Consider the following 27,572-nt stretch of genomic DNA (forward strand, 5'->3'; position numbering starts at 1 on the left):
TGGGCTGGACCCCAATTTGAGGGGGCTCCAAAAGTGGCCTGTTTTGCTCTCCTGAGAAGAGGCCCAAGTACATCCAGGACACTTGGTTGCCTCCAGCACCAGAGCGCTTCCAAATACAGTAGCAAGGACTAGATTTCCTGGTCCATCGGTGGTCAGGTGGAGAATGTGGCGTTTCAGAGGCCCTCCCTTCTCGCCCCAGGGTGGGAGGACCGATGGGCGCTCCTTCCAGACGGGGCCTATGAAACGCCTGAACCCCTCTGCCCTAGGCTTGCCGGTTCAGACCCTGCTCAGGGCCTGCCTGTCCATGAGAGGAGTCTGCTGGGCCTCTGGATCTGTTGCCCACAAGCACTAGGGAGCTGATTCTTTCCTGCCCCTTCTCGCGGGCATAGAAGTGTCTCCACCAGAGCTTTGGCACGGGAGCTTCAGGCTGTGGCGAGGTCTTCGTCTGCGAAACCCGAGACTCTTTTCCAGCTTGGTAAGATCAACTTCTGGGTCCCTCTGAACTTGCTCTGCGCTGGCCTGGGCTCGGGGTTTCCCTGAGGCCGGGAGACCAGTATGGCAACCTGGGAAGGGGTGTGGGAAATCAGAATGGCCAAGAAGTATTGGACTTTAATTTCCTTATAAATCCCTAGCGACCGCACTGCCCTGAAATATTTTTTTAATTTTTTTTTTTTTTTTGGTAAGGGTGGTGGGAGGGTCAGCGGGGCGGGGAGAGCCGGACTCCCGAACGATCGGATTTGAAGGGAATTTTGAAAATCCTCCTGCTCCGCTGTCCAAGCTCCGGGCCGCCCTCGCCCAGCCCCTCTCCGTGGGGTCTCCAGAGCAGGCGCCCCGAGCGGGCGCAGGTCGGCTCCGCATCCGCGCCGAAGGGAAGGCGAGCCCTCTGCTGCCTGCGGGCCCAGTGGGGATCCCGCCTGCAGAGCGCGCGGTAAGCCCGGCGCCCAGCCGGCCTCCTGCTTGGAGGGGCCCACTCTCCTGGCCTCCTTCTCAGGTAGAGATGGAAGGAGGAAGCGGTCTTTAGATTTTCAACAAGACTCTGGATAGTAACGGGGCTTTCTGGTTTTTCTCTTTCGTTTTGCGCTCACCAGAGCTGCTCAGAAATCGGTCAACAGGCAGATAACCTGTGTGTGGAAATCCTTAGGAACCAGCAGCTCTAAAAGCATCTGGGGGCACGCGTGAAATTATGAGAGTCGTTTTCTGGCGTTTTTGGACAGGTTGGCACTTTGTCTGAGCCCCCCAAATCCCAGATCTGTAATTAAAATGACTCTGGGCTTGCAGCGTCTTTGAAACCTAGCGCATTTGGGAGGGAAAAGGTACAGATTGGGGGCTGGCAGGAGTTTGTAACGGCACAGATCTGACCTCGACCTTCAGCTCCCCTCCCTCCCCCCGCGAGGAACCCACGGGGCACCGGGGAGCCAGGAGTTAAAGTCGGCCCCGGAGCATCGCCCGGACGACGCGCGCAGAGCCTTGGCCCAAGCCTCAGTCTCTCCCCTCCGCTCATTGGCCCGCGCTCTCAGGGTTTCTCCTGTTCCCTCCTCGCCATTGGTCGGGGGCTGGCTCCCCCCCCCCCAGTCTTTCTCTTCCTCCCCCCTCCCTCTCCCTCGCCCCAAGGACAGGAGCGCACCGCCTGCCCCCAGCTCCTCGGGAAGGGAGGAATTTAGAAAAAAAGTTTCCCAGAAGTTTGGATCAGAGGAAGGACGGGAAGACCGAGAGAGGAAGAGGGAGAGGGAGGAGAAAAGGGGAGAGGGAGGAGAGAGGGAATAAAAAAAAGATGAAGTCCAGTGTACGCAGCCTGTGAGCGCCTGCCCGGGTGGGTGGGAAGCAGGACGCGGGCGCTCATGCTGCGAGCGGGCGGCGCTCCGGGCGCTAGTGCGTAGCCGCAGGGGCAGCTAGGGGCGCCGGTCCTCGCCGGCGGCGAAGGGCGGGGGAGGGCGCAAGGGGAGGGTGCCAAGTACCCGCGGAGCCGCCGCCTCTCCCGGGCCCGGCCCGGAGGGCGCTCGGAGAGTGAGGGCGCGGGCTGCTCCCTCAGTAGCGGGGGCGAGCGGGGGCCAGGGTGCGGGCGGCTAAGATGAGTGAAAGGAGAAGATCTGCAGTCGCCCTGAGCTCGCGAGCACATGCCTTCTCCGTTGAAGCCTTGATCGGCTCAAATAAAAAACGGAAACTGCGAGACTGGGAGGAGAAGGGGCTGGACCTGTCCATGGAGGCGCTGAGCCCCGCGGGCCCACTCGGAGACGCAGAGGACGCGGCCGCACACGGCCTGGAGCCTCACCCGGGTGAGTGCGCAGGGCCGGACCGCGGGGGGCGGGCGGGCAGCCGGCGGGAGCGTGCGGTGGAGCAAGGCCCGGCCGCCGACGCCCTGCGCGGCTCCAACGCGGCTTTCTTTTCCTTTGCACAAATGCCCTGAGCCTTCCCCAAATTCGCCCGGACCAATTTGGGAGAACTGGCCTAAGCCTCGCGTGTCGTCGCCAACCTCCAGTAAGGAGGCCTCCTCGCTCGCATCCCCGGGAGCGGATCTCAGCGTCCCTGGCGCCCGCAGCTGAGGGGCTTGCGGGGCCCTGGGGTTAGGAGGGGCGCGGGTCGCCAGCAGTGACGGGAGAGGAGCGGGGCTGGGACTCGCTTCTGAGAGCTCGCGAGGACCACCGCGGAAGTCTTGGGCCGACACCCCCTCCTCTGGAAAGGCCCCGTTTATCCCATTTAGCTTTCAACCTCGGCCCTCGCCCTTCCCCCACCAACTTTTCTGGGGTTTAAATTGTTGAATTCCCCCCCCCCCCCTCTGGCGATGAGGGAGCGTAGTCGTATTTCCACTTCTTTGGCTTTTACGGAAAGAGTATGTTAGATCTCTTACCCTGCGCCCTGGGTCACTCTTGAGGGTCCACATCTCCGTGTATTTGGGGGTAGCGTTTCGATTAATTTGCATCTCGAATCCATATGCACACAACGCGTAAAACACCAGAGGATGTCTATGTCAGAATTTTAACAGAATCCAGGGGGTGGGGTGGGGGTGGGGGTGGGGGTACAACCTCACGTATTGTATTAAGTGCCAAGATTTCAACTGTGCAAAACAGCCCCTGGGAACAGCTGTTGTCAGAGGAATCTTGCGGCGCGCGCGCACAGGCGCGCGCGCGCGCACACACACACACACACACACACACCCCGCTGGCAGCTTGGGTTAGCGGCTTCAGAAACTTTCCAGCCAGGACTTCTAAAACTATTCTGGAGGTGCTCCATTCTGACCAGCTAAGGCTGGGGAGTAAACCTGGGTCAGCGCGCAGGCAAGCAAGGGGGTGGGCGCGGAGGCGGTGGTGGCCTGCATAGGGTTGGGGGGAGGCCTTGGGCCCAGGAACTTGGGGGCTGGAAAACTGGCCGACCCAAGGAGGGACAGCTGTCGCTTACATTTTCTCTTTCGGCAGTGACAGTTCAATTTCCATGCTCCGGAGGCTAATAATAACGCGATTAGCGGGTGACCTGCAGAGACAGAGTTTTATGAATTCTCCGTGTTCTTGTGGCCCGTTATGGTATTTGGGTTTAGTGTTGGGGAATTATTTTTATTAGTCGATGAAAAGAAAATTAAAAGGAGATTTATTTCATCCGCTCAAGTTTTCCCCTGTATTTGGGTGCGGTGCCTGTCCACGCGGACCACTGTGTGGGCAAAGCAGAAAGGAACGCGTGGCTAATGTGTTTCCCACCTCTGGCCAGACCCTCCTTCCTCACCGTATTTATTTGTTGTCAAAATATCGCTTGGGCCTTCACACAGTTTAGTGCAGGTTCTTTCAGGCCTTATGACAACTGACGATTTCGGGGTGGGGGTGGGTTTATTTTACTTTCTCTATGGTGGAAAAAAAGCAACTTATTTAATATACTAGTGGCATTTAAAATATGCCCGTCCCCGGGTACTTTTCTCTAGGGAGCCGGCCTAGGGTTGCATGTTCAAAAAGGACCAACATTTGGGGACATAATCAGAGACTCAGCTCTAAGTTGTTTTTCTGCGGGTCTTCCCAGCCATTAGCCAGGGGAGCACAGTGAGGGCTTGGGCAAGGAGAGACCAGCCCAGGGGCAGAAGGCGAGGACCTGGCATCCGGAATGCCGTCCCCTCTCTCCAGCTGGATGGGAGTAGGTGGTGAGGACCTAACACCGAACTTTACATAACAGAGTTCAGTGGACGCTTTCTCATTACCCGATCACTTATTTTTAAAAAACAGTATGGACCTTTGGTTTGGAGAAAAGGAAGCGCGTCTGTGGGGCAAAGGTCCGGGTGTAGGAAGCAGCCGGAAATAGCCCTCGCGGGCCTCTGCGGAGCCGGGCTCCCGGCGGGCCTGGCCACGTCGTGGGCTGAGGGCACTCCTGCAGTGGCCAAGGTTTTCGTAGGAGCCGGACGCAGGATGAGAAAAGATCTCTCGGGAAAGGCGCCGTGGCGCCGAGACTCGGCAGCCCCGGGAGCGGAGGCCGAGCTGCGCGCGGGCTCTGACAGCGCGGGGATGGCAGCGGCAGGCAGGCCGGCCCAGGGCTTGGGGTCCCAAGTAGATCTTTCTTTCTTTTTGTTTCTAATTCAGCGTCCTAACAAACGCACACAGGGCCACATTCAAAAGTGTGTGTATGGTGGTGGAGGTGGGAGATGGGGCCCTGGCGGCTCCACTGCGCCCAGGGCCACGTCTCTCCCGCTCTGCGCGTTGGGCCTCAAAATTCCGTTTTACTCTCTTTTCCCAACTGGGGGGGGGGGGGGTTGGACCTGCGGCGTGGATCTCCCGCCTAGGCCGATGAGAGTCAGGAACAGAAAACAAAAACAAAACAAAACTAAGACAAATACAAAATCGCCACGGGGCGGGGGTAGGATTATGCGCTCGCTCGCGCGCGCACACGGGACGGCCGCTTAGCGCAACGGTATTTGTCATTCCCCGCATCCCCTCTCTTTGACCGGGTACCATCGTCTCCTGTCCTCCCTGTCCGCGCGTCAAAACCCGGGAACCTCAGACAACCCACGGCGCAGATTTAATGTTTCGCTTTTATTCAAAGACGTGGCCTTCGCCTTTCCGCAGCCCGTTTTTCTTTCCGCGTCCGGACAGAGCTGGCTTTAGTTGGCGCCGAGCGCCCGCAGCCTGGGGCGCCAACCTGCGGCAGCGGGGGACCAGCCGGGCCCGCGCACTGTAGACACTCACACATCAGAGGACACACAGTATGTATTTCAAAATTTTCCACCGAGCCAGGTGGTCCCGAAAACTCCCTGAGGCCCTCAGGGCCTTGGAGAAGGGCCTGCGAGGTGCCTTCATTATTACATCCTGGCCAGCACTCCGCGTCTTTTGGAGACGCCGCCAGCCCTCGGCTGCTGTGGGCTGGGGAGGGTCTCCAACCCGGTCCTAGAGGAGCGTGGCCCTTGGGCCTGCCCCAGCGGGCAATAGAGGACACTTTCTCCGGAACAGCTGCCCGGGCCGCGGCGGCCTTGGAAGTGTATTTCAGGCACGTGGCGGCGCCAACGGCGCTCGTACGGCAACCCCGGCTCCACCCGGCTCTCAGGCTCCACTTTGGGCCTTTCCCGCCCAAATCCACAGCCGAGCGCGGCCGAGGCCCGGTCTCCCGCGGAGCGAAATAATTTAAACCTTCTGCGGGACCGTTTCCCCCTACAGAGCCCGCAGGCTTGAGTTTTGCAGCCGCGGCGCTCTGGCGGCCTAAGGGGGTGGTGGCGAAACACGCGGGTGGGCACACAGAGCGGCACACGCAGGGGCACGCGGGGAGGTCGGCAGTCCGCGGACACTCGCGCACTCGGCAGGCGCTCGCCCTCGCTTTCTCCCTCGCACGGGTCTACGCAACCCCTAGGGAACCGAGAAGAGAAAAGCGGTCAGTCGCAGCGCCTCGGAGCGCGTCCTTCCCTCGAGTTTCCGACTGGCCCCTAGAATTAAAACGCCGGTTTATGGCTGGTTTGCTCAGAGTACAGCTCCAAGATTTTAATCCCGACACCACCCCTCTACCCATCCCCAACCCCCATTGGGAAAACACAAGGTCAAAATGGAGGAAGTGACTCTTTACTGACGTTTAAGGAGAGAAATCGATCAGCGATAAATTTGAAGCCAGTGGGGAGAACGCGCTTACGCGGGGCGAGCGCCAGCCAGGGCGCAGGCCCGCGGGGCCGCGGTGCGAGGGTGCGCAGCGCACGCGGTGAGAGGCTCGAGGGCCGCCTGGGTAGAGTCCTGCGCGGGGAGCTCTGGTTTCCCCGCGGTGCGCGCGGCCCTGCACCCGTGCAGGCCTCGGAGGTGCCCGAGGCTCCCGCCGGCTAGGTCCAAACGGCTTTCCCCGGTGGTTGGCCCTTCGGTAAGTGACCTTGCGCGAAGGGGAATGGGGGGTAGGCAAGATCTGAGGAGGTTGCTTCGCTCGGGATGACTGCCAAACAATGTTCTCGCGCGCAGGTGGGACAGTGGCTAAATCAGACGCCCCCTGGCTGTGCAGGGCCTGGAGGGCACACCGCGAGGGCCTGCGGGCGTGGGGAGGGTTATGGCGATTTTCTGCGGGACACTGCGGCCCTAGCGCGGTGGCCCAATGGACGCTACTAGGTAGAGGGAGATAATTCTAAGGTCCTCCATCCCGCAAACTGCGTGAGGCCAGTGGGGGGACAGGGAAATGGGGGAGAATCCTGGTGCCCCCGAGTTTGGACTGCAATGGAAAGACGGTGGAGTGTGCTGCAGTTTGCACCTCCTTAGGTCCCCCCACTTCCCCCCAGGGGTGTTCAGAAACCCGTGTGATGGGTGGGGAAGGTGTGCGGGAAACAGGCTCTCCCTTCTCGACTATGTAGTGCGGGACAGCCCCTCGCTGCACTCCAACACCCACCTCTGCCCCTCGGAGACCCGTCCCAAGAGCGCAAGCCTCGCGGGCGACCGATGCTGCCCTAGACGGATGGGCCCGCAGGCTGGGGGCGCGGCGACTCTGAATTCGCGACTCCCACGGCCCACCCAACGCTCTTTCTCATTAAACACATTTTTTCTGGGTTCAGAGCTGGCCACTTTGGGTTTCCTGATTTTATAGGTAAAACTCCCAGAAAGAAAAGTTCAGAAGGTGACACTCAGGCAGGGGGAAGGCGGAATTCAGTTTCTTACAGCGGAGCTCGGACTGAAATTATGCCCACACGGACCTGCTCCCCCCATACCAATTACTTTAAATTGTGCCATAAACATCTTTTAATTTTTAAAGAAAATTGGTTTAAAATCTCTTCAGTTAACGCACCGGGTAGGTGAGGAGCAGCAAGAATTAGGTATGAGGTGCCTCACCCAGGAGCAGAAACTAAAATGATGGGGATTGGTCGTTCCTGTCCCCCTACTGATCTGTGTAATTTCCTTGGCGCGTTGTGGACTCGAGTTTCATGGAAGCAAGTCCCTCATCATTAATCCTTCATATTAGGCCACAAGGAGAGAGGGACAAGTACATTTTGGCTCTGGAGACCAAAACATTTTGTTCCTCCTAGCCTCTCCAAGGGCATTGCTAGCAGTATTGAGTGAAATATTCCAGGTCTGTCCCAATCGTTCTGTTGCCAAAAACATAATATTAAGAAGATGAGAACCTTTTTTATTTGAAAAAAAATTTTTTTTGAGATTCTGATTATGGACCTTGATAAAAATTTATTTCTCGCACTAGGGAGGAAAATGATTGCAGTGCTTAAGTTCCTCACCTAGGTGACTGTGGGTTTATTTTGTTTCTTTTATTATTATTTTTAAAGCCTGGCTGAACTGTGCACATTTCACAGGGATAACTAGCGGACTGGCATTTCACTTTCTGGAAATAGAGAAATCCACCCAGTGATTATTCTGGGGTGTAGCTGGTTATTGCTTTCTTACTCCCAAAAGACAAAGCCCTTCAGCGGGAGAGGATATTTAAATGGTTTTCTAGTTTTGACTTTGGGGGATCCTTTTCCACAGGGAAAAAGTAGGGAACTGGTGGAATGTGGAATCTTCCCCCCCTTTCTGTCTCCCCCTCCATGTGGTTTATTTTTGCTTTGCCTTTTCTGGTTTCTAGTGAGCTTTGAATTTTATATGTGCATGACTTGACATACTCAGGGGTCTGCACTGGGAACAGCAATTAGCAAATTTATAAATTAGGGTCTGTTTACACTTCTTTGGGGCAGGATAATCATTAGTTAATTTAAGGGAGGCCCTCGCTCTAAGTGTCAGGGTGGAAAATGAGGCTCACTAGAGAGGACCGGAGGTGAGACGGGAAGAGGTGGGGAATTCAGGCGACTGGTGACGACAAATCGGCATTTATTCAGTGCCATTAATGGCTTCACTCTGAGGCAGGACATTTTGCTGACTACAGACTGATGACGGAGCTTTTGATACCAGGAGTGAAAATAGGCCTTGCAATCACACAGAAGAATAGAAAATGCATTAAAGAGTACATATGCACAGACGTAGGTGTTTATACACAAATTTATGTGGGAACACCGCGTTCTGGCTGGGACATAGATAAATATTTCGGAGGAAAGAAGCTGCCCTGTGTGTGTAGCCAGTTTAACACATGGGGAACACATAAAATTCGGAGGCCAAAAATTTTGTCAGTGCTAGATAGCCTTTGACAGTTCAAGAGAACCCCAAATTTGAAAACTGCAGTTATTGGGAGAAAACGAACCGGTTACAGATGCCATTTGAAAGAACAGGGAGAGCTGGAGTTTTCCCACCTCCACTTGGCATTGAATTTTGTGAAGAATGCCAGCTTCACCTCGGATGGGTAGGGTTCGGCCTTCTGCTCTGCAGAGTAATTAACGTCAGGTTTTCCCGTGTTCGTGGACTCACCGCGAGGAACCTGGACAATAATAACAATGGTTGATAGAAGTAACGAGAAAAACGTCGTGATCTGGGGAAAATAATTTTACAACACAGGCGGCATAGGGGAAAATACAGCTGCTGAGGCTCCAATGGGCCGTTTCCAAATCGTCACACACTTTAGGGGATTAAAAAAGCAACCCCCGAATTCTGGGTCGCACACGGAAGAGCCCGATGGAGTCGCCTTTTAAAAACCAAAATACGTTCGCGTCGCCCAGGAAGGGGTCGCTAGAGGTCGTCGCCGCCCCCGGCCCGCCCGGCGTCTCGGCGCCCGGCTCTCCGCGGGGCGGGTGCAAGGCCCTCCTGCGAACCCTGCCGCCTCCTCCCGGCCCCGCGGCCCGGAGCGTGCGGGCAGAGCCCGGAGCGGGGCTCCGAAGCACGGACCCCCTTTTCCTCGCCGTCCCCTCCCCCCACCTCGACGTCCTGTGCCCTTCCCCCAGCCTCCTACGCACACGTAGAAAACGCCCATTTTTTTCCATTCTCTGAAAAGTTTCTGTGCCGTTTCACGGAGGAAGGAATCGGGGTAACACCTCGTCCTGCGAAGCTGTCCTGGGGACAGCGGGCAGCTCAGGGGCGCTTCCCAAGTCAGCGCGACTGTCTGCCCGCGCCCGGGTCTGGCGGCGGGAGTGGCGGCCGGGCCTCCGTGCGCGCGGCCCCGCGCTCAGGCCCGGCGTTCAGAGGCCGCGGCGTTCAGTGCCCCGCGCTCAGGCCCCGCGCTCAGGCCCGGCGTTCAGAGGCCGCGGCGTTCAGTGCCCCGCGCTCAGGCCCGGCGTTCAGAGGCCGCGGCGTTCAGTGCCCCGCGCTCAGGCCCGGCGTTCAGAGGCCGCGGCGTTCAGTGCCCCGCGCTCAGGCCCGGCATTCAGAGGCCGCGGCGTTCAGTGCCCCGCGCTCAGGCCCGGCGTTCAGAGGCCGCGGCGTTCAGTGCCCCGCGCTCAGGCCCGGCGTTCAGAGGCCGCGGCGTTCAGTGCCCCGCGCTCAGGCCTGGCGTTCAGTGCCCGGTGCTCAGGCCCCCGCGCTCAGGCCCGGCGTTCAGTGCCCGCGTTCAGTGCCCCGCGCCCAGGCCGCGGCGTTCAGTGCCCCGCGCTCAGGCCCGGCATTCAGTGCCCGCGCTCAGTGCCCCGCGCTCAGGCCGCGGCGTTCAGTGCCCCGCGCTCAGTGCCCCGCGCTCAGGCCCGGCGTTCAGTGCCCCGCGCTTAGTGCCCCGCGCTCAGGCCGCAGCGCTGCAGCCTGGTCTCCGCGGGTCTGCGCGGCTGCGGGGCCTTGAAACCAGGGCCCTATCCTCAGGGATGGTGGGTGCCCTCTCGGCTCTGGAGAAATGCGGGGACTCTAGGGTGATCCGGACGGCCTTGGTGAAAGACACCGCCCCCCACCCCCAAAGAAAAAGATCCGGGGGAAAATGTCCCCAAACCAACCAACACCGAGCGGAACCCACGGGTCTCACACCTCGCGCCCGAGGGGAGGTTGAGCTTTTGCTTTCATCAGGCTGAACAAATTTTCGAGGAATCAGACTGACTTCAAACATTAGCAATTAGGAACCCAGCATCCCCGGCCTGAAGAACTTTTAATCCCTAACCGTTTCCAAATGGGTAATTCTGGGGTCAGTAAATATCGTAGCCGCCCGTCAAAAAGGCGAGTCCTGCGTCGGCTCCAGGCGCAGAGGATGCCCGGGTGCGCGGGCTCGGGAAAGGCGGAGGTGCCCCCGCCCAGAGACCCGCACTGCCCGCCGAGACAAAGGGACAGCCAGCCACGGTCCTCCACGCTCTCCTGGAGATTAAAAACAATGAAGTAATTCCTTTCTTTAAAAGAAAGAAAGAAAAAAGAAACCACTCAACTTGGCAAAGTAGACTGAGAAATGACCAAGTCCTGGAAGAAGCGGGCGGGCGGGACTGGCGTCCCTTCCCGAGCTGAGCGTTAGCAGGGAGGAGCCCTGCCTCCAGGCGCCCTCGCTTCAAAGCGTCAATCACACCAGAATTGTAACCTAGGGGTTAGGTGACTTGGGTGGCTCTAAAAATTAATAATTGGTTTTCACAGTGGGGTGGGTCAGGCATTTGTGCCAATAAGTCACTAAACACAGCAATGCTCTCCCTGGGTTTGACAAAGCTTCCTTAACTCAGAAGCCTAATAATTTGATTTCTTTATTTTTTTTGCGGCAAAACTGTGGAAGGGTTATATATAGGGGCTATAAATCTACGCACAATTTAGGGGGGAACAAGTTTAGTTAGAAAATGAATCGTATAAGCAAGCCTGCAGAGGAATACTGAATTGTAAAGCATTTCAGAAACGGTAATTGCTCTTGTGCACGTGTCTATGAGTCTTCACTATACTACAAAGCTTCCAACACAGGCCCTCCTCTTCTAAGTTATATCTACCTATCATGGTAGGAAGAGGGCTGGCTTGCTTAAATTAGACTTAGTTTCTAGTGCTAGCTTTGTCGTTGATCCTGGAACCAGGGATGTTTGTTTTAAAGGCAGACGTATAAATGTTGAAAAAAACGTTTTAAAGTTGTTTCATAGCCACTGATGGGGCCTCAGCTCCTGGTTTGTGAAATGAGGGAGACAGGCTCAAATGACACCTGAGGCCCCTTTTGCTATAAGAATCTGTGATCCTATTAACTTTTTAAAAATTACAATTTTCTCCCAGTGCGCCTTGGCCATCACTGGGCTCGGCCTTTACTTTGCTGCAACGAGGAAAGCTTTGCTGCAGTTGTAGAAAGTAACAGTACAGCCACACAAAGCCAAAAAAAAAAAAAAAGATTTTTACAGCTAGAATTAAGAGCTTTCATAAAGCTCTTGAAAAGTTTTTAGATTAATATCACATGTTCAGGAGTCCTGGGTCGGTGACTTCGAGTCCTTTGTGTTTGATGTAACCTGTTGTTGCTTGTGTGGACGCCCAGGACCCTCTTGCCAAAAGAATTCTACGGCATTCGTGAACTTAAAGGAAATGTAAGTTGTTTTATGCTTTGAACATTTTTGTGCCATTCCCACAAATAGCTGGAAGAACTGTGGATTTGAAAAATGAAGACTGAGAAAAGCAACTTTTTCATCACTGGTAAATTGAATTGGTGGAATCCCACCCCCCCTACAAAAAAAATCAGTTGCCCCTCATTACTGTTTGAGCCTAATGGAAAGCCCTAGTAACTATTTTCCATGTCTAGTCTGCTAAGCCGAGATCTCGATCTGGCAGAGAGTGAGAATGCTAAAAGGATGACTTAGTAACAGGCAAAACGCTTGTCAACAAGATAGATCAGAAGACAGCTTAGCATTCAAGACCTCTATTCATAGCTGCTGAACTTGAAGGCAGGGTCAGGCAAAAAAACTGGGCCCGGCACTCACCTAGGAGGGTTTCTCATGTATTTTTTATTTTGGGGGACTTTATTTCCTTATAGCTGGGCTTCAAACCACAGTGACACCTCCCTACCCTCAGTGGGTGCCCCCATTCTCTGCAGCCCCCGCCCCGTGCAGACGGCAGTCATCGTGGAGCTTGTGGATTGACTGGTCTTCCATTCTCACTGCTGCCCTATCAACTGCTGTGGGGCAGGGGCCTTGTCTTTATTGCTTTCATGTCTCCAGAGCCTAGCACAAGTGGCTGGTTCAGAGCAAACACTTAGTAAATAATAAAAATATACTGATAAAACAACAAAACCAATGACAAGTAGTAACATATTGAACACTATGTGCCAGCCACTGTGCTGTTATATATATACATATGTGTATATGTTTATATATATTCCAAATATGTAACTATGTATTTAATATATATCCTCAAATAATAATATATAACAATTATATATTTCAAATAATACTATATAGTTCTACACATTGGTATATATATTATATATAATTACTTATGTATAATACATAAAATTCCAAAGCACTCTAATGAGATAGATACTCTTATCTTTTTATCGTTTCTGTTTGGTGGGATGAATGAATGAGTGATACAGGATAGTGGTTAAAGGCTCAGGTTCTTGGGGTTAGTTAGCCTGCTTGTGTCTGAGACCGGGTTCCAACACATGCTAGTTGTATGACCTTGGGCAAGTTACTAAATCTCTCCCAAGCCCAGTTTCTGCATCTGTGGAATTGTACTAATAAATGTATTCATCAAAAAATGGTCGAGAGGATTAAGTGAGATAACATCCGGAAAGGAACAAAGGATTTAGCCCTTGCCTGTAATTCCTGTCTAATTGAATTGACTGACCTGGAGAAGGAGCTGCAGATTGTCACATCTAGCTCCAGCGCTCGCTCCCCCGTCTTTCGCTTTAAAGGGGATGTCAGACTGGGAGTGGAGTCACCCTTGTATAGCCTACGGTTAGACACAGAATGCAGAATCTGAGCGCATGTGCTAATGAGGTGAAATAGAACTGAGGCAAAAAGCCAGCACCGGAGGGAGCACCTGAGGGAGGGGACAAGGCTTCCACAGGTGGGGATCAGCCTCTGGCATAAGGTAGGAAGAGCTAGTGGGCAGAGGGTGGCGCTGCACAGCCCCAGCTTTACCAGCTCCCATGCGTGGCTTTGGCAGAAGACAGAAGGGTCTTTCTGAATGCAGGGAAGTAAAATAACACACGCATGTTCCTCTGCGGTTAGTTTCTGATGTTTTTACCTGAAGCTCAGGTCAGGTTTAGGAAATAAGGAAGATTCATTTGCATAAGGCCTTTGTTTGTAAGGACCCCTGGATTCTGCGTAAGATGAGCCGGTTGAATCAATTAGGTGGGGCTGCAGTAAAGAATATGTAGGTGTTGCCTGGTTGAGTGTTTTTTCAGTAAAGGACTAAGTGAAAGGAAAGCCTCTAACTAAACTGACCATGTGGGAAGAAGAGAAAGGGGGGAGTCTTTTATCGGGAAACAGCAGAAGCCCCAGCCGTTGCATTAGAACTCACATCTGGCTGCACAGTTTTGCACAATTTTCTTCCAGAAGACAGAAGCTTGGATTTGATCATTTACTATTTTTTTTTTTTTTAAAAACTAGTTACACCCCAGATTTTGTCTAAATTGATTCCTGGCTGTGGAGGGCAAAGGTGCATTCCCAGGGAGAGGAGCAGAGGATAGGTCCCTGTCAAGGCCTCCCCTCTTCAGGGAGCCCAGGGCACGTCGTAGTCAGCAGTGTTCAGCCCTTACCTGACCGTGCAGAGGCGTGATCTGCTCTGCTTTGGTTGGAATGCAGGACTCAGAGTTCAAAACAGCCTCTCTGTCCCCCATTTTACCTTCAGGACAGATATTTCTAACCCCCCGGTATCATCTTATCTCTAAGTGCCCACAATGCAAACCAAAATAAGAACTTTCCTGGATTGAGGGTACACCTTGTACCAGGCACTATTCTCTCACTGTATCCCCCCAATAGTCCTCAAAACAAGGTCATTGTTTCTCCATTTTACAGATGAGCAAACTGAGGCTCAAATAGATTAAATAACTTGCACACACACAGCTCCAGTCCACTTGAAGTGGCCAGAATTTAAGACCAGCTCCCTGTGGCTCCAGAGTCAATGGCCTTAACCACTAGACTACATTGGCTCCCCCGCCAATACCACTAGACTACATTGGCTCTTCAGTGCTTGGGGAGAGCTTTGAACTTTTGCAGATGGAAATGTATGCTTGCTGTGTGATTCTGCCCTCCCAAACACAGTATAAATTCATAAATGCAAGAGAGCTGGTAACAGTCTCTCCCTTTCCTGTTGTTATTAGTCCCTCCATTCCTCAGGTGCCTTCTCCCTGCCAGCTAGTAGAAGCCGGTGTGTGACAGCGATGGTGCAGGGTTGAGTTTCTAAGCCACGGCTTTGCAACGGCGCATGCACAGCCTTCCCAGCGCGACTTGCTTTCCTCCGACTTTAAATGCACAGAAATCTCAGTGTCTGAAATGCGGTGGCTACACACCGAATTCGATCTAAACCCTCCACATCCTAAATCCCCCCTATGCAGTGAAATGCAGCAAGCTCTGTTTTACCCATCGCCTTCTCCATTCACAACGTGGGACGGAAAGAATCTGATTGGTAATTGATTCAAAATGGAACAGCTTAGAAATGTATCAGTTGCAGTGACGAGCAATTCGTGCATTTCTAAGTACTGTTGATTTTTTTTTTTCCTCTCAAACTCAGCAATCACAGCTGAAATCCCTTTGCCATGGATTGAATTTACAAAGGAAGAGATTCTGATTTCCACAGTGGCTTCTTTTTAATGCCCGAGGATTAGGAAACCGCCTTGAGGACCCACAGCGAGTACACCCGCTCTCAGAGCTGTGGCTTTAGTTAACCTCTGAGTGACTGCTCTGATTCATTTATTGTGTAACAGCTCTATTTAGAGTGGCCTTGTTTGGTATGGATGAGATCAGTTATTTGCAGGAATCTCATCCTGTCAACCATGTACACCCTGCGCTCCTTTGCTCTGCTGGCATGGTGTGAGAGGATGTGATCCCAAGCAGTTAGTTTTTAGGGAACTTAACATTGGTTTTCGGGGGTTCTTGGCCCACCTGTTCTCTCTCTCTCCATCACTTTTCCTCCCACTCCCACTAACCATTTTCTCTTAGGAAGTCTGGTGTCTCCAACAGGGATTTGGGAAAAAGCTACACCCCCTGCTTTGGGTGGGCGGACTTCAGCATTAATGTGTTTCTTGGCTGTGGGACTGCACGGTCTATCGCATTCCTGTCTGTTGTGCCCAGCGATAGAAGAGTGGCCTTTAGAATCAAAGAGAGAAAGACGTAAGGCCCATGTCTGTTTTAAATCTTTGCTTCCTCCCATTGCCCACCCCACTCTGCGCGGGCAACGATTGATGGGATTTGATAAGCTCGTATAGCAACAGAAGCATATGAATCTCCGGGTCCATTTCCTTTCCCAAAGAACCCAGGTGGAGCCAAACTCTTGAAATATAGAGTGTGGCAGAGGATGAGGTGAACGCTGCAATCTTGGGTGATTTACTGGATCTTACCCAGGAGATCTGTCCTATTGGAAATGTAGATCCTGCAGGATAGGAAGCCAGCCAGGCCCAGGCCATTCGTTTTCCCTCCAGTGTTCGGAGCACTAGTTGCATGACTGGCAGCAATCCTGGGAAGGCTGGGTCTCACCTGGGTGGTGCCATGGCGCATTACCCAGAGATGTGAGATGTGTCTGTGACATTCTGACTGGCCGGTAGGGACCGCAGGAGGTGCTTCCTACAGACACAGGACTGAGGTAGGGGTGAGCAAATGGTAAACTGAGCCCAGGAGAGAGAGAGAGAAAGAGGGAGAGGAGGGGGGCTGGGGCAGAGGCCCGAGGCGTGCTGCGAAGGGCTGGGCGTAACGGTTCCCCAGCCTGCGTGGGCGAATTGGTTCCGGATGTTAACATTTTTTTGCTTGGGGCTTGACTACATTCTCCTTTTCCTTTGCCTGTTTTCCTGCCCAAATTGTTAGGCCTCCGCAGCTGTGTGGCTCATTGCTGGCGAATGTTGAGAATGACAGATCTGGCTCTTTCGCCGGGGCAGTTTGGGGCATGTGTTGAGGTAGACTTTTGAGAGGTTTTCACCCACCAGCTTGCCTGAACTTTGAGGCCTTTTCTGTCCGTCTTGTTGGTTGAGTACCGACTCTCTGCATCGGATGGCCTTTGTGAGGGAATGAGTGTGACTCGTTATAGAAAGCAGATGGCCCTTCGTATCCCAGAAGCAGAAGAAACTGGCTGGTGTAAGCCAACACATAGCATGGGGTCCGGGTCAGGGATACCTGACCCAAGCACGGAGTTCTGGCTGTGACCTTGGGCAAGTGACTTCACTCTGTGCCTCAGTCATGTACAGGTAAAAATGAGGGTAATGATATCTGCTGCAGGGCTGCTGTGGGAATTAAGTGCAAATTGCTTGGCATGGTGCCAGGCACATAGAAAGTGCTCAGTATTATCACCTGTCTACCTTGCCCATAATTATACTTTTGGAAAAGTGAGAAAACTCAGAAACTCTTTAGTGTTCTTATGAGAAACCATTTGATGAGTGTCAGACACAGGATGGCCCCAAACTACCCTTCTTAGCTTATCTCCGCTCATGCCCTATTCAGAGCACATCCCTTAACACAGCCTCTTTTTATAATTGACATGTCCATTGTATAAGTTTAAGGTGTTGATTTGACACATTTATATGTTGCAATAGGATGACCACCTTTTATGGTAAGAACATTTGAAATCTAGTCTCTTGGCAACTTTAAAGTATACAACACAGTATTGTTGACTAATCACAATACTATGGGTTAGATCCTCAGAATCATTCAGCTTCTAACTTCAAGTTTGTATCCTTTGACCAACATCTCCCCATTTTCCCACCCCCAGCCCATGGCAACCACAATTCTACTCTGTTTATGTGAATTCAGCTCTTTTAGATTTCACATATAAGTATCACCACACGGGATTTGTCTTTGTCTGACTTATTTCACTTAGCACAATACCTCCTAGGTCAATTCATGTTGTCACAAATGATAGGATTTCCTTCTTTCTCATGGCTGAATACTCCATATTGTGTGTGTGTGTGTATCTCACATCTTCCTTATACATTTATCCACTGATGAACACTTAGGTAGTTTTCACATCTTGGCTATTTTGAATAATGCTGCAGTAAACATGGGAGTGTGGATACCTTTTCAAGATTCTGTTTTCATTTCCTTTGGAAAGTTTATCTTATTTTCAAGACCCGTCTGAAGTACTTAATGCTACAGAACTATTCCAAGATGAAAAAGGGCAATTTGACATAAATATTAATTGACAGGGTGTACAGATTCAAACGTAATGACTTCAGAAGAAAACTGCCTATGTCCATGCAGAGCTCTCATACAGTTTGGGTATTGCCACAATGGGAGAAAGTCCTCAGTTGTCACCAACTTTATTTTCACTTGGAGCCTGCTACAGGGGAATCTTTTTAGGGGCCTGTCTACGGTTTCCTCTCAAAGTAGTGCCAGTGTGCTTCTGTGATTTTATAATCACAAGGGAGTCAGGGCGAGGTAACCTGCAACTCTCAAAGGTGTCACCAAGCCCTGGCCAGTGTGGCTCAGTTGGTTGGGTGTTGTCCTGTGCACCAAAAGGGCACATACCCAGGTTGCAGGCTCAATCCCCAGTAGGGGGCGTGCAGGAGGCAGCCAACTGAGGTTTCACTCTCACATTGATGTTTTTCTCTCTTTCCCCCTTCCTCTCTTTCTAAAAATCAATAAAAAGAAAAAACGGTGTAGCCAAGATGGTAAAAATACAGGGGTTTTCCATTGGCAGCCATGCTCAGGAAGCTCCTCCTGAGAGGGGGTCTTCACTAAGCAGCCCAATTAGACTGTTTCTAAGCAAGACTCCTGTCCTGCCTTTAGCTACTAGAATTCCTGCAGGCTTCATATTCCCAGCTGGCCAGTAACTCGACTTCAGTCCTTTCTTTCCTTGGAAGGATATGCACCTGTTTTCTTCTGGTTGTCCTGTTGGATTGGTGCTAACCTTTAGGCTCCTGGACAACTGATGCCTGTAGCCAAGGAGAGAGTGACCTTAACCGACTCTATTCTGTGGCCCTCTTTGTGGGAATGTACACGCACAGACATACTCACACACTGCTTTTGATTGACCTTTTCTACATTTTAAAATCAGCCATAGAAGAGTGGGTAAAGTAGAAGCCTATAAAAATCAACACGTTGTACCTTTCTTACAACATTTAGCGCATTTCACTTGGAATGAAAGCTTTTCGGAGGGTGCACTGTTTTACAAGCCGAGGAGAATGGGGATCCCTGGCGAGCGCTGTCTTACTAATCTCCGAATCCCTGTTAGTGCTCCCTGAGCGGTTGGTAAACCCAACCGGTGGCTCTCAGAGGTTAGCGATGGGTTTTGTAGCCACTACAGCCACTTTACAGACGATTTGGCTTCAAGATGGTCCTGGAGGCCCAGCAGGAGGTGTCTGCCAGTTGTCTCTAGGTGTGATCTTGGACCTGTCAATTGATATCTTTATTCTCTCAAGCCTCTATCTCTAATGGAGAGAAGACCAGTGGATTTGAGTCAGAAGGAAAGGATATCGAATTATACTACTAACAAGGCATTTTTGTAGCTAGAAATTGCTGAATGCTCTCTACGTGGAGCTCTCTCCTGACGGGCATTAGCATTTAGAAGTACAGCTAGTGCGTGGGAGTAACTGTACTCCATCTTTCCCTATTCGTTCCAGGTCTTATGCTCATGGGAGCCTCTGTTTTCTGCCCAGCAAGGGAGAAAAGGAAATAGAGTAAAAGGCAACCTAAAAACCCCCAGTGTTAAACAGAAGTGCAGAAGTATCTCTAAATGAAAGCCAGATTGCCCAAGGCTGCCTAGGAGCGTAGGGTTGGGTTAAGCTGGAGCAGAATGAGAGAAATTCTTCTTGCCTTCCCGTGGGCAGTGGGAAATATGTGAGTGAACTGACGGGAGGGGGTTCCCAGCTCAGGGCTCAGCCCCGTGATGGGGGAGAAAGCATGTTGTCAGGAGGAAACTGTCTGAAACACCGGTAATCTTTGAGCGAGAGGGGGCTGAGGAAGGTGGGACAGCTCTACGGGGTCACATTCAGGGCCAGCACAGCCTCAGAGATGAGTCAGGGACAGAGACATACAAAGTGCCGCCAGATACTTTTTGGTACTTGGCAAATTACGTATGAGACCCTTACTACTGTCCTGGGTCTGGCTCTGATCGTCAAGGAGAAAAAGAGCCTTCCTTTGCTGTTTCCCTTTGTCCCTGTGTCATGACCTGCCTGACTGCTCTGCGTAGCTGGACCTTGCTTTGGAGGAAAAGGCTCTCCAGACCTGTCCCTGTGTGGGCTCTCAGCTACCAGGTCCACCGTGGTGGCTGATGGCCGAGGCCCACCCAGTACCATTACGGGTTCTGCAGGGCTCGTGGCCTCCAAGCCATTGTCCCGTTGCAAACACAGCAGAGTGGAGGCCGACTTACTCGGAGGTTGACAGACGGGGGTGAGGTGATGCCTTGAGCTCCAAGTTGTGGGAAAAGAGAGCTTCTCTGTGCTGTGTGTGTAAGTGACCAGGCGACTCTGAGTCTCTTTGTCTAGTGATTAACTTTGATCCTGAAACATGAGGATACTTCTTCAAGATGAGTTTGTGGGCCCCTAAATTAACAACTAGTAAAAGTATTTTCCTATTGTATTTGCTTTATACCTTGCTTTACAAAGTTATGAAGTTCACAGCTTTATACCAAAGTGCAAGACGCCTAAGCTATTTGCTTATAAACATTTTTGCAGATGACATCTGATTTAATTATTCTGATCTGTATTCAGTATATAAAATTCAGATGTCAGGGATGCTGGATCAGCTCTGGGGCATGCATTTCCCATAAGCAGGAGAAAGATAGTCAACAACTTTGACTCTCTCCTCTCCCAATCCAGTTGGGCTACTACCTTGAATTTAGAGCTGATCTGGGAAATTGTGGTTGCCATTGATCCAGCAGGGCCACCTACCTGACCACAGGTTCCAGAAGGTCAGAATTAAAAATAACCTCATGGTTCCTGTAATAATCACACAGATTGAGCTCTCTTCTGTTTCACAAAGATGTGAGCCCTACTGAGAGGAGAGCATGGGATGATCTTGGGCTGCAGGATACTAGAAGAGGCCTCTACTTTGAGCTGCACCTGGTACAGGGAGTAAGCGCATTTGTCCAGGATGCTAAGGAGCTTAGTGGAGATGCTCTGGGGAAAGAGAGATTCTGATCCTCATGCCCGTTGCCTTTCATTACTTGCAAGACAGCGTAACTCAGATCTTGTCAGCAGTCCCCGCTGTAGCGATTATGACATTTGGCCAGTTTGTCTTAGGAAGATCCAAACACTGACTTTCTAATCCCACCCACATGTATACATGTCACAAAATCTGGAAGCACCTGGTTCGCAAGATTGAATTTGAAGCCTGGTGTCTTTATCTGGTCAAAGAGGGAAGCTCCCTGTGCCTGGCTCGGGCCTGTGTCCACTGCAGCCTGTAATCCCACACCCACATCACATGCTTCTCTGTAGATGGGAATATGAACCGCCAGCCCCCAAACAAGTTTCCGTGCTCAGGGCATCCAGGCCTGTCCTTCTTTATCAGGCAGTAGGTACACAAAACAGCCTGTTTACCTACAAGTGCAAAATGTTATCACCTCCGCTTCTTCTGATATCTGAGTAGTCTCTGTAAACAAACTGATACTTAATCAGTGGGATTGTTAAAATCTAGCTAGGTGCCGCTCTACCTCGCTTTTTGGAGTATGTAAATTTTCACTAAGTGTATACATAGACTCTTTGGGTGATAAACTTACTTTTCACAGTACAAAGAGTGTTGTTTTGGGGTGTTCCAGCATGAAATGCTATGAGGGCAAAAAAATAAATCCATTGATAAAATGAAGACAAATTCCTATCACTTTGTTAATGCCACATTTTCCCATTCCAAATTTGCTAAAATGATGTCATGCCTTCCTGCACCCGATTCTGTATTTGTGTTGGGGCTTGGAAATGGGCCCGTTTTATACACTTGATGACTTAGGTTTCACCTCCTGCATTGCCAAGCTCGCCAATTCTATGTATTTCTAATTGAAAAGCAAGATGCCTAGTTTCAGGGGATTTCTTAAAGAAAAATTAAAAATACTCCGCAGAGGTCAGCTTCTAAGCCATTGCTTAAGTTACGGCTAGGGAAAGGGTCCTACCTAGCTCCATCTGCAGAGCAGGATACTGAATGAAAGCCCTCCAAGGGGAAATGCCAGGGACCTGCAGGAATCAGGCAGCTGGCGATACAGGGAGAGCGACTACTCTCTCCGCATCCCCGCACCGCATGTGAAGGGAGGAGAGCGCAGCCTGCCAGCCCGCTGTCTCTCAGAGATGGTGGAAAACGGCTTCCTACGGCAGAGACGGGCTCCGGGCCTTCTCTTTCAGACAGTTAAAAAACGTTTCATTATGAAAATCTCTCAACATGAAAGCACCACCGATCCCGGTGGACCCCATCACCCACCTTCAATGACATCCATATTTTTGCTGCATGTGGGATCTCTCTCTCTCTCTTTTCTGGAGCATTTTCAAGCAAACCTCAGACTTTATGTCATTTCACCACGGAGTACGTAGTGCCACTTTCTGACCTAAATACAATGCCACCATCACACATAACATTAATACGAATTCTTTGGTATCATCTTAGTCAATCATGCGAATTTCCTTGACTTGTTTAGAAGCTGTTATTCCCTCATCGCCACCAAATTTTCCTCTCTGATTTGCTTACCTGTTGCATGTGCCCTGACCGGGAATCGAACCAGCAACCTTTCAGTGCGTGGGACAAATGTCCAACGAGCTGAGCCACACCGGCCAGGGCACTTAGCTGCTGTTTTAAAGGATGCCTCCTACCAAACAAGGTTCTATACTAGGTTGACTGCCTGAAGGGTATTTTACCAGGATGGGTTCTGGGGCCCCAACCTGGAGACTCCATTCAGGAGGTCTGGATGGGGAGAAGTGAAGTGCATGTTTTAGAAAAGCCCTCAGATGATTTTGACGGGCAACCAGATTCGGAAACCACTGTTTTATGCCCCTGTCTTTTCCTAAGGAATGCCTAGGAGACAAGGGATGGGTTAGTGCATGATTGGCATGTGATAAGAGTGCCCTGGAGACTGTATTTTAATAATTATTGTAACAGTTCTACCAGCATCTAAATAAATGTCACAACTGAGAACATTCATTTTTGTAGCAAGGCCAGAAGATTACTTTTTGCTTTAATAGGAATGACTTGTGGCGATTGAAATAATGAAGGGGCAGTAAGTAATATCTGATTCCTGGCTCCCTAGGCAAATGAGGCTCAGGATGTTTCTCTGGTTGTGGCAAATGCAACATGTTATTTTATAGAGGTCATGGAAAATGAAACTCCTCCAGGGTTTCCACATTTGCAACAGAATCCCATTCTGGAAGTGAATTAAATTAGAATGAAATTTAATTTTATGCAGGTTAACTCAGGGAGCTCTGCCTGACATTTGCAACTCAGAATGATATTTGGCCCTGAATGAAACACCAGGTTGAACAAAACACAAGTTTAAAAGTGAAATATTTGGTTAACCTTTCCTTTGGTCTACGTGGCTTTAAACAACTGTTTTGTCTATTTTGTCTTCTGCTTGTCCCTCTCCTTCGCTTGATGGATGAATGTGACCTACTGAATTGGTGTATGGGCTGCTGTTTTGATGGAATACAGCTTACGTTTGTCTGGCACGTGGAGAACATAAAACCCGAGCTCCATGGTGGTGAACATAATATCTGAAGTTCTCTTGATTGAAATATTGCCTAATAATGCTGCCATGTACAGGCCATTTCTTTAATTACCCAGTGTTCCTACCACTGCGAAATCTGAAATGGCCACTAATTACAGGGTCATCTTTGGTCCTTTAGTTTTGAAATTATTCAGTGAGAAGATTGACTAAATCAAAACAGTTCTAAACACATATATTGATTAATATGCTGTTACAAAAAATTACTACTGATCACTTGCAGATTTCCCTACAAATAAAGGTACAGTTTAGTAAGCATTTGTTATTAGTCTATATCCTTGGTATTTGGGGAGTCTGCATTTGACGGTTGATACTGTAGGTATCACAGGGCCAACCCTACTGTTTATCTCTGGTGGCATTTTGCTCGTACCTCTAATGGAGTTCTGTAGTGATGACGTTGGAGTACGATTATCAGTTCATGTGTCCCTGTGACTAGACCTGGCATTTTCTATAGGGCAGGAGTCTGTCTTCTCCATCTCTGTATTTTCAGTCCTCACACTGCCCCTGGCTTTCAGTAAGTGCTCAGTAAATGCGTGTGGTAGTTAATGAATTAATCATAGCTTTGGGTTCGTGCTGGACTCTCAGAATGACTGTTTTGACCGAACCAAATGACTGGACAATTTAGTCAAGTTGCTGAAAAGGTCATCTGTGTGATACTGCTAATATTTTACCCTTGTATAGAGGTTTGTTTTTATAAACTGAGGATGCACTATCATGTTGGTAATCTCACTCTTCTCTCAGAACCACACAAAGTGGAGCCAATGGTCATCTTGATTTAGAAGTGGAAAAACAGCCCGGCCAGTGTGGCTCAGTGGTTGAGCATCGACCTAGGATCCAGGAGGTCGCGATTCGATTCTTGATCAGGGCACAGGCCTGGGCTGCAGGCTCAATCCCCCCAGTGGGGGGCGTGCAGGAGGCAGTGGATCAATGACTCTCATCATTGATGTTTCTCTCTCCCTCCCTCTCCCTTCCTCTCTCTGAAATCAATAAAGACATTAAAAAAAAATTAAAACTAAAAAAAAGAAGTGGTAAAACAAATGAAGACAAATTGCCCAAGATCACAGCCAGGCATGAGCCGGCCTCAGAGACTTGTTGATTTCCCATGAACACCCCCGCTCTCCCAGCCTCAGTATACCCCACTTCTCTTACCCTGGGCCAGCAATGGGTGGGAGGATGGATGTCGTGCTGGAGGAAGGCAGATGCTCCTTCCACTCCGAGGGCCTCTGACTGTGCAGTGGGTTTTCCTGTAGTTGTACGAGGGTCTGGCTGGGGGCTGGGCCTACAGGCGGGGGGTAGGAACGTGGGAGGTTCCCTTGACTCTTTCTGAGGAGCCACTGTTTCTGGGCCCAGAATGTGTGCTGTCCGTCTCCGCAGCTGTGCCCAGCAGGCCCAGGAGCACTGCCCTGCACTGTTAGTTAAATCCCTGCTGAGCCACAGTGATCTTAGGTACCTCCTTCCGGGGAAGGGCCTCTGGCTACCTCTATACCTGTTAAATCGCTGACTGCTTGGCAAGTGTGTTTGTATGACTTCCCTGAAAGGCCGAATCAAAGCCCCCAAATCACAAGATGGGTTCTATTCTGTTTCCCCTTAAAGTACCAGGCCCATCTCTATGTGACCTAGATGATCATGTTGGCCTGCGAAATTCCACAGTCTAATAAGTGACAGTTGTTACTCTCCTCTTTTACTTATAATTTAAAAAAACTCAGATAATTTGTACACATATAAACAATTCAAACAGCACTGAAAAATTACTGAAAAACTGAAAAGTAATCTCCCACCCCCAGTCTCCTAGTTTATCCCAGGATCAACCGCTGTTACCAGTTTCTTGTGCATCAATCCCAGACATATGTATGATGTATATGAGTCATATGAATGATGTATATGAATCACTATACGTACATATACAAACGTTAAAATTGAAAACACAAACTGTGGCATAATAAACATAGTACTTTGGACTTTATGACTTTAGCTTCGAACTGTTATACTGGAGATTGTTAAATAAACATACTTATAGGTCCCCCCTTCCTGCTGTTTTAAAACCACAAAATATTCCATTGTGTGGGTTTATCACAATTTTTATGGAACCTATTTTAATGGACCTGTAGGTTGTTTTTAATCATTTGCTTCTATAAAGAAAGCTCCATGATTGCTTTTGAACATGTTTGCGATAGCATCTATAGAATAAATTCCAGAAGTAGAGTTGTGTAGTTGAAGTTACGTCACTTAAAATTTTGATGGATGTTCCAAGTTCCCCTCTGAAAAAAGGTTGTTCAATTTACACTTCCACCCACAGGGTATGACAACCTACTTTCCCACTCACTTGCCAACAGTATATTAGAAAATGTTTCCACCTTTGCTAGCTAATATCCTTGCCTCTGAAAAATGTTTGCAAAATTGATTTGTCATAAGCCCTCTTCAGCTCTGCCTCCACTTCCCCATGCTGTCCAGGTACAGAGCTCAAGTTTATAGGCTCGTGGGGCAATTCTTTCTTCCCTTTAAACAGGCCGAGGGTTTTGCTTAATCTCTCAGGCTTCCCTGCCCCTCCACTTATTACCAGTCATTACTTTAACTTATTCTTTTAGGATCCCGGGGTGCAAGGCATCGGTGCCGGAGGCTTTCAAGGTATTGAGTAAATAAGATATGGCAGCAAACATGTCTTGTTAGTGAGGGAGAGAATAAAAGGCATGTCACTCAGGGTTTCTGGGCGCAACTTTGGTTCAATTACCTTCAGATGTTTAAAATCAAGGCTGTTTCCAGACCATTTCAAAGAACAGCAGGGCAACCTGCTGAGAACTGTGTGAAATGAACACCCTGTTACAACTAATTAGTGTTACTGTTTTCCTTGCAGTTGGGGGTGAGAGGAAATATCTGAAGGGTGTTTATCCCTTCCTGTAGTAGGAAAGAATTGGAACGGCTGGAAAGGCCTGGAGGGGCACCCAGAGTAGGTTTACCTGACTGTTCCCACCTCTCTCCAAAGGATGGCTGAGAGCAGTTATGATCATGTTGCTTATTTGATCCCTGTGCTCATGCCTTTTCGGACCCGTGCACCAGCTCTTCTGTTTTTACAAGAAGCCTAAGACAAACAGTTCATTCAATGAAATCCAGCAACTACTCATCGAACACTTAGAGAAACATCGATCGGCTGCCTCCTGCAAGCGCCCAGACTGGGGATCAAAACCACCACCTTTTTGGTGTATGGGATGATGCTCCAGCCAACTGAGCCACACCAGCCGGGCAGGGGACCCGAGATTAGTCAGGACAGGCTAGGCCGCACCGGCTGGATGCTCTCCAGCGCAGCAGCACCCTCCGTTGCAGGGGAGGGAATGACGCATGCTTTGCCATGGCAGTGGTTCATTCCCTCATTCAGCAAGCTTCACCTAGGCACACAGGCTACTGCGAGCTGGGAGGCAGAGAGGTGCAGGAACAGTCCCTGCTCTCAAGAGGACAGATACGTAAACAGGTAAAGGTAAGCCAGGGTGATGCGTGTTCCCACAGGGGGACGCACAGGGCAAGGACACCTGGCCCAGCCTAGGTGGGCAAGGGGCCAGGGAGTCAGTTTTAGTTCCCCGATACCCACCAAGCTTCCCGAAAGCACGGCCTGGATAAAGGAAGACCTGTCCCTGTGTGGTCACCCCTCTCCTGCTGTCCCCACACCCTGGTATCACTACCATTCCCCTTCTCCTGCTCCCAGCCTCTCCTGCTACTGCTGTCTGTGGGTTTCGCGCTGTGGCTGCCCAGTGTCCGTGACCCAGCAGTAACAAACTGTCCCTCCCTCACACCAAGAGGCCGGTGGGGCCAAGCCCAGGGTGATTAACCAGGCCACTGCTGGGCTGCCCAGAGCTTGGTTCCTGCCCCGGCCCCACCCGCGCCTTCACTTCAAAGCAATGACTAGCAAAAATTCTGCCGGTTTGAGTCAGAGTGGCCGCTCGTCTCTATTTCCTCACACCCGCTCCGCTTCGGAACACAAAGCACGATCCTGAGGGAGATCCGCCGGCTCACACGCTAGCCTGCCCGCGGGGCTGCGTCATGGCCTATAAATTACAGCCCTGGACTTCCTGCCCTGACGTGCGTTCCCTCAGCCCTCCCTTCATTCCCCAAGCGGCCCCCTGCTCACCAAAGCACAGACTTTGGTGCTTCCTGGGACTGGCTCCCTCTTCTGGGGTCCTGGGGAGCTGGCAGCTGTGGACACCAGAGCCTGGAGAAGCTCAGTCATTGCATCTCGTCACTCAACTCGGTCACCTCCAAGGTTACGCGGGGGAGCTGGTGGCAAGTGCCCCGACGGGCTGCAGGTGTTCTCCAGGTCTGGTTTACGTTGTTTTTCCCATCCAGGGGCAACGATGCGTTGGGCTCTTGAAAGCAGAGCTCCCTGGCCTGAATCAGATGAAACCTGAACTGTGCGGAGGTGGCACGTTTTCCAGGGCAAGCCTAGCGAGCGTACTTGGGTGGAAGGTCACGTCAGGCCTGTAAACCCGGCGAGACGGAGAGGTCGCCCAAAGCGGGGGCAGAGATAGCTGAGGGGCGGCCCGTCCTGCCTCCCTGTCGCCCACCAGCTCCTGCCGGCCATCCCTCTCCTTTATTCCG

General features: G+C 50.9%; 1 protein-coding gene across 2 annotated transcripts in view; it reads left to right on the forward strand.

Moving 5' to 3' along the window:
- Positions 1 to 388: 388 nt before the first annotated feature.
- The window catches only part of TBX15 (T-box transcription factor 15), a 93,622-nt gene continuing 66,438 nt past the window's right edge, over positions 389 to 27,572 (forward strand). The window contains exon 1 of one of the 2 annotated variants that reach the window (XM_081122131.1): positions 389 to 475. Coding sequence is in view for 1 of the 2 variants with exons in the window: in XM_081122129.1 (XP_080978255.1) it covers positions 2,069 to 2,273 (205 nt within the window). In the remaining variant the exon portion in view is untranslated. Of the gene's footprint in view, positions 476 to 1,624; positions 2,274 to 27,572 lie in introns of those variants that run through there. The other variant, XM_081122129.1, reaches the window with a different exon arrangement.

The sequence above is a fragment of the Miniopterus schreibersii genome (assembly GCF_964146895.1).
Source record: "Miniopterus schreibersii genome assembly, chromosome: 19".
Lineage (NCBI taxonomy): Eukaryota > Metazoa > Chordata > Mammalia > Chiroptera > Miniopteridae > Miniopterus > Miniopterus schreibersii.